At 52.8% G+C, this 7519-nt stretch overlaps 1 protein-coding gene across 1 annotated transcript; it reads left to right on the top strand.

Moving 5' to 3' along the window:
* Nucleotides 1–5152: 5152 nt before the first annotated feature.
* Nucleotides 5153–5893, top strand: LOC139837787 (uncharacterized). Its single transcript, XM_071827058.1, has one exon. The coding sequence runs from the start codon at nucleotides 5153–5155 to the stop codon at nucleotides 5891–5893; it is 741 nt and encodes a 246-aa protein (XP_071683159.1).
* The last annotated feature ends 1626 nt before the right edge of the window (nucleotides 5894–7519 follow it).

Here is a 7519-nt window from a genome sequence, read left to right as displayed (position 1 = left end):
CTCTCATAGAGGACCTTCGCGAGACCTTCACCAACCTCCGCAAGGTCAACATCAAGCTCAACCCCGCCAAGTGCGTCTTCAGCGTACCGTCGGGTAAGCTCCTAGGATTCCTCGTGTCGCACCGCGGCATTGACGCTAACCCCGACAAGATCCGCGCCATCGAGGAGATGAAGCCGCCACGGAAGCTCAAGGACATTCAGCGCCTTACCGGGTGCCTCGCGGCACTCGGACGCTTCATCGCTCGCCTCGGTGAGAAGGCCCTGCCTTTCTTCAAACTCATGAAGAAGACAGGCGAGTTCAAGTGGACCCCAGAAGCAGACAAGGCATTCGCGACACTCAAGCGGTACCTCACCAGTCCCCCGGTCATGGTGGCACCGCGGACCCGCGAGCCTCTGCTACTGTACCTAGCGGCCACACCGCGCACGGCAAGTGCGGTCCTAGTGGCGGAACGGGAAGGGCCACCCCTCAAGAAGAAGGCATCCAAGTCCAAGCCCAAGCCCCAGGACCTCTCCGAGGAAGGTACGTCCCCTGAGAGTGTGCTAGAAGTGTTGCAGGGTGACCGCGCCGAGACAGCCCCGCCGGATGGCCTCGATGGACCTACTGGGGAGCCGACCCTCGCGGAGGCTCTCGAGCCTTCCCCGGAGGAAACCTCGGCCTCCCGGTTTTCGTGCAGCACCCGGTCTACTTCGTCTGCACGTTGTTGCGCGACTCTCGCGAGCGGTACACCCAGCAGCAGAAGCTCCTCTACACGCTCCTCATAGCGTCACGGAAGCTACGACCCTACTTCCAAGCACATCCGATCAGGGTCTTCACCAAGTACCCGCTGGGTCGCGCACTGACCGCGCCGCCGGCAGCGTCGAGGTGATGATGGCTAGCGCGGTGGAGGCTGACAAGGGAACCGCAGCAGAAGGCGCCGGGCGCACCAAGTCCGGGCGCCAGGCAAAGCCCTCAACCGAGCGCGACGAGAACATCGCCGGCACCTCCAGCGTGCCACCAGTGGCAACTCCGCTCCAGGCCGCCATGAGCGTACTGGCCACGCCCATCGCGCCCAACGCCGATGCCGCGGCCACCCAAGCCGAGCTGGAGGCGCAGCGCCAAGTGCTGCTAACCAGCGCAGCAGACGTCGTCCGAGCCCAGCAGGAGCTCAACCTAACCCTCCGTGAGTATAATGCAGCGCATGGCTTTGCTTCAGTTAGCGCAAACCCTGCTAGGGTAGCAGGCAACCGGCTTAGAGGTCGTAACTTAGACCAGGATCTGCGCCGGGAAGTTCTTTCCGGTAAAACTGCGTCGGCATCTTTGGGACCGGTAGAGAAACGTAAGTATAGCAGTCCGGATAAAACTTTGAAAGCTGCTAGGGCTGCAGTAGAAGCATGTGATTCGTTATCAGGTGATGCTCTGGTAAAATAGCAAGCCCGAGTAAAAGAGTTACTTGATGCAGTCGAGGCACAAAATGCTGAGATGGCTCGGAACAACAGAGTAGCCGCGGCTGCATCCCAAACAGTTCGTTCGGCTAGAAATGCCGGAAGAAAATCGCATGGGCAGGCCTCGTCCCCCCATCCAGACAAAAGAAAAGAAAACAATGTGAATGCATAGCAGATGACTGTGTATGATCCGGTTTTGGCCGGGAAACAAAAATTTGGGCAATATAATGCCGGCAGAAAAAGCCAAGGGGCAGGCCACGGCTATGCCGGAAACGCTTATGCCAGAAAAGGCGAAACCGGGCAAAACTATCGGGCAGCCAAAGCGGCGTATGCCGACGATGAAATGCCACCACCCAGGTATCCGAGAGGCAATGCCGCGGCGCCAAGCCGGTATGATGAGGCTGATTCCGGATTGGAAAGAACCGGGTATCACCGGAATCCTCTGGGAGAACATGCCGGGGAAAGGTGGTTGCCGGAACGAGACGCGTGGCACAAACTGGACAGAGTATACTTGTCCGAGATGATTGAGTCCGAGGGCCCGCCGGGTCCGCCATGTTTCGGCCCCTGGATCATGAGGGAGGAACCGCCGGTGCGTAACTTCCAGTTGCCCCGAGACACAAAAACATATGATGGCCGTACCAAGCCGGAAGATTGGCTCGCTGATTACGTTACAGCGGTATACGTCGCTGGAGGTGGAGGAACCGCAGCAGGCGGAGGAAACCGGCGCTAGGCGGTAAGATTCATACCGTCAGTACTGGTTGGACCGGCACGCATTTGGCTGAACAATTTGCCAAAGGGAAGCATAAATGGGTGGCTTGATTTTGAAGTAGCGTTCGTGAGCAACTTCAGCAGCACATACCGGAGGCCAAACAGACCGCAGCAGCTCGCCATGTGCCAACAGCGTGAAAATGAAACAGACCGGGAATATTTAACCCGCTGGAGTTCAACAAGAAACTCCTGCGAGGGTGTGATAGAGGCGCAGGCCATAAGTTGGTTCTGTAATGGGTGCCGGAGAGGCTCACCGTTGTGGCAAAGGCTACAGAGAAACATGCCGACCACTTTGGCAGACATGATCCGGGTCGCTGATAGCTACGCATTGGGAGATCCAATGCAGCCGGAGGTGGCGGGTGATCCATTGCCGAGAATCCCACCGCGCCAAGATCAATACCGGAACAATCACCATAACAAAAGAAGGGAAGACTTTCCGGATAGGAGATACGGAATGCAACAAGTGGCCGCAGTGCAAGACAACTCAGAAGCCGGCAGGAGCCAAAGGCAAAAGACCGGAACATAGCCGTGGGCTGGCCAAAAGAAGCAGTGGGTGGAGAAAAAAACCTTGGCAGGATCAGCCCAAGTACACCATGGAATCCGCAATGGACCAGTCGTGCCGCTGGCACACTCCTAATCCCACGTAGCCAGCAAATCACTTGACGAAAGATTGCTCCTGGACCAAGAGGTTGATGACAAAAGCTGCAATGAAGGAAGGTCGTTTTGAAACATTGCCGCCACCACCACCACTTACCGGGGCAAATGCGTAGCCGGTTTACGCACAATAGAACCAGCCGCAGCAGCAAGAAGGAGTTCATCAGGTGGTGCAGGGCAACAATAATCATGCTCCGCCTCCGACGCCACAAGGCCGGAATGTTTACCGTGATCCGGATATGTGTTGTGTGGTCTTCGTGACCGAACCAAGAGACCGGCAAAGTATGCATCGCCGTTCCATGGAAGTGAACGCTGTGATACCAGCTGTACCAAAATACATGCTATGGTCGGAACAAGAGATCACTTGGTCCTTCAAGGATCATCCGAAAGTGATGCCTAATCCGGGCGGATACGCCCTGGTGGTAGACCCAATAATGCATGGGCCATCATCGCGAGTTCGGTTCAGCAAGGTGCTGGTGGACAATGGCAGCAGCATCAACATCGTGTACCGGCACACCATGCACACGCTCGGCATAACTCAAAACATGCTGGAGCCAAGCCACACGACATTCCACGGCATAGTTCCGGGGTTGTCCTGCTCACCGATGGGCAAAGTCCGGGTTGATGTGCTGTTTCGCGGCCGAGATAATTGCCGCGTGGAAAACATTCTGTTTGAAGTGGTTGATCTAGACAGCCCTTACCGTGCCCTACTAGGGAGGCCGGCATTGGAAAAATTCATGGCATCCACTCATACGGCTTACCTGAAAATGAAGATGCCGGCGCCTAACGGTCCATTAACCATGGTGGGAAACTATAAGATCTCGCTGGAAACCGCTTCAGCTGGATCAAACTTGGCCGAATCGCTGGTCATAGCGGAAGAAAAGAAAAGAATCCAAACTGATGTTGCGCTGGCTCAGTCATCCCAGCTGAACTTAGCGGCAATGAGCAACCAGCTTGGCGGGATGGCATTTAAACCGTCAAAGGAGACGAAGGACATTGTGCTGGATCCGGCTTACCCAGAGCGCACCGTTCGCATCGGTGCCGGACTGAGTGAGGCATAGGAAAGCGCGCTCGTCAACTTCCTCCGTGAGAATCGGAACATCTTCGCCTGGTCTACTGATGACTTGGTGGGTGTGCCGAGGGAGTTGGCTGAGCACTCTCTGAATGTCCGGAAGGACGCTAAGCCGGTGAAGCAACCTTTATGCCGGTTCGCTGAAGACAGGACGAAGATCATCAGAGAAGAAGTAACAAAACTGCTGGTATCCGGCTTCATTGTCGAGGTCCTACATACCGAGTGGCTTGCAAACCCCGTGCTGGTCGAAAAGAAGAAGGAAGAAGACCCGAAGGCACCCAAGGCTTGGCGCATGTGCATTGACTATACCAACTTAAACAAAGCTTGCCCCAAGGACCCGTTCCCGCTGCCCCGGATTGATCAAGTGATCGATTCCGCAGCTGGATATGAACTATTGTCGTTTCTGGATGCTTATTCCAGTTTCCACCAGATTCCCCTGAAAAAGGAAGATCAAATAAAAACTGCTTTCATTACCCCGCACGGGGCTTATTGCTATGTCACTATGCCTTTTGGTTTGAGAAATGCCGGCGCAACATACCAGCGCTGTATGCAAAAATGCCTTCACGATCAAATCGGAAAAAATGTGCAAGTCTATGTCGATGATGTCGTGATAAAAACTAAAGTAAAAGATACTCTGATCGACGATCTGAGACAAACATTTGGTAACCTAAGAAGGCCCCGGATGAAACTCAACCCGGCAAAATGCACCTTCGGAGTACCAGCCGGCAAATTGCTCGGTTTCCTGGTATCAAGCCGCGGCATAGAAGTCAATCCGGTTAAAATACGAGCCATCGAAAGGATGGAATTGCCACAATGTCTCAACGACGTGCAGAAATTCACCGGATGCTTGGCATCCTTAAGGCGGTTTGTAAGCCGGTTAGGAGAGAAAGCCTTTCCTTTGTATGCACTAATGAAAAAGTCGGACACTTTCATCTGGACCTCGCAGGCCGATGCGGCATTCAAAGAGCTAAAAAAAGATGCTGGCCACCGCGCCAATTCTGGCATCTCCTTTGGAAAAGGAACTCATGTTGCTTTACATAGCAGCAACAAACCGGGTGGTAAGTGTTGTGGTTGTGGTAGAGAGAGAACAGGAAGGAAAACCGTGCTGAGGCCGGTATACTACCTGAGCGAGGTGCTCTCCCTCTCAAAGTAAAACTACCCACATTACCAGAAAATGACTTATGGCGTGTTCATGGCCGCCACGAAGCTCAAGCATTACTTCGTGGAACACCCGATGATGGTGGTTTGCGAGGCTCCTATATCGGAGATCATCGGCAACAAGGATGCAAGCGGCAGGATCGCGAAATGGGCAATCCAGTTGGCACCATATGTGCCGAGATACGAAAGAAGAGATGTGATTAAGTCGCAGGCACTGGCAAATTTCCTGGTGGATTGGGCCGAGATGCAATACAAACCGCCACCACCAGAAACAGAATACTGGAGGATGCACTTCGATGGATCAAAGCTAAAGGAAGGACTCGGAGCTGGAGTGGTTCTCACCTCACCAAAGGGAGATAACCCAAGATACGTGCTGCAAATACACTTCAGGGCATCAAATAATGTCGCTGAGTATGAAGCTTTAGTCCATGGACTCAAGGTCGCAAAAGAAGTCGGCGTGCGCCGAATTATATGTTACGGTGATTCGGATCTCGTGGTACAACAGTGTTCCGGGGACTGGGCCGCGAAGGATGCAAACATGGCATCATACCGGTTCTATGTGCAGCAGATCGCCGGGTTCTTTGAAGGCTGCAAGTTTCACCATGTGCCACGGGCGGCGAACGAAGCAGCTGACACTTTGTCCAAGCTGGGCTCGTCCAGGCAAGAAATACCTGCCGGAATAGCCTTGTCCCACCTAAGGAAGCCGTCAATCAAACCAAGTCCGGAATCTGAGTCCATTTTTGTGCCGGAGTCACATGTTGTACCGATGGACATTGACAAGGTAAACCCGAGGACTTTTTCACCTAACCCGGGGACTTGAGAATCGAAGCCGGAAGAAACTATGTCGGTGGACTGCATGGAAATAGATATGCCGGTTTTCGTTGTTCGAGAAGCACCAACCTGGGTAAAACCTATTAAGGAAGTCCTGGTTGATGGCGGTTTGCCAGCTGACGAAACTAAATCGAGAAGAATCCAGAGAAGGTCCAAAGCTTACACCATCATCAATGGTGAGATGTACAAGAGGAGCGTAACAGGAGTACTGCAGCGCTGCAGGGAGCCGGAAGAAGGAAAAGAAATGCTCCGAGAAATCCACCAAGGGGAATGTGGGCACCATGCCTCATCAAGGGCATTGGTAGCAAAAGTATTCCGGCATGGGTTCTACTGGCCCACGGCTTTGGAAGACGCTGAGGACTTAGTCCGGAAAAGCAATGGGTGCCGGAGGTACAGCAAGCAAAATCATACCCCAGCCTTCGGCTTAAAAGCAATCCCGATAACTTGGCCCTTCGTGGTTTGGTGCCTGGACATGGTCGGACCATTCCGGCCAGCGAGAGGACAAATGACGCACATTCTGGTCATGGTGGACAAGTTTACCAAATGAGTGGAAGTTAAACCAATCCGGAAATGTGATGGGCACACAGCCGTCAAGTTTCTGAAAGACATAATCCTGCGGTATGGTTACCCGCACAGTATTATCACTGACAATGGCTCAAACTTCGCCCAAGGAGACTTTTCATGGTTTTGTGAGGACAATAGGATCCGGCTTGACATTGCCTCTGTGGCACATCTGGAATCTAACGGACAAGTGGAAAGGACAAACGCACTGGTGCTGTCCGGTATAAAGCCTCGGCTTATCGAGCCACTCGAAAAAACGCCCGGATGTTGGCTTGATGAATTACCATCTGTACAGTGGAGTCTAAGGACCACACCAAACCGGTCAACCGGATATACACCATTCTTCATGGTATATGGAGCAGACGCTGTCATACCAACCGACATTCTCCATGACTCACCACGAGTTCAGCTCTACACAGAGCAAGAGGTCAAAGAGGCCAGAGAAAGTGATGTCGACTTGCTTGAAGAGCAAAGAGAGTTGGCACTGGCAAGATCAGCCATATACCAACAAAACCTCAGACGCTATCATAGCCGGAAGGTAAATCCAAGGGTTTTCCAAGAAGGAGACCTAGTGCTACGTCTAGTGCAGCGCACTGAGGGACGGCACAAACTCTCACCTCCATGGGAGGGACCCTTCATTGTGAGCAAGGCTCTGCACAATGATGCCTACTACCTTATAGATGCACAGGATGCCAAGAAAGGAAGGAAGGACAAGTCGGGAGAAGAAACCAAACGCCCTTGGAACATAGCTCTACTTCGCCCTTTCTATTCCTGAAGATGTAATGTAAGGAGTTCTTTTTTGTACCTTATTTGCTATCAATAATACGCCGGCACCTCGAATGTATCTTGGGGACTGCCTTTACCGGAATTGCATGCAATGTGTTTATTTTTTCTGTATGCCGGTTTCTTTGTTTGAAGTTCTCTTTTCCGGTTCAGTAATGTGTTTAACCTAAGGGTAAATCTTCGACTTAGTTGCTGTCCGCAACCCGGCTTCATGGCAAGCAAGACAAACCAGAAGGATTTGAACACATGAAGGACGAAAAAGAAACCGAGA

Source organism: Lolium perenne, chromosome 3, assembly GCF_019359855.2.
Source record: "Lolium perenne isolate Kyuss_39 chromosome 3, Kyuss_2.0, whole genome shotgun sequence".
Classification (NCBI taxonomy): Eukaryota; Viridiplantae; Streptophyta; class Magnoliopsida; order Poales; family Poaceae; genus Lolium; species Lolium perenne.
Note: the sequence above shows the minus strand (reverse complement) of the source record. Positions and strands in the feature narration are given on the sequence as shown.

Excerpts from the sequence above, each read along its gene's own strand:
- LOC139837787 (XM_071827058.1), top strand. The coding sequence starts at position 5,153 with ATGGTGGTTTGCGAGGCTCCTATATCGGAGATCATCGGCAACAAGGAT.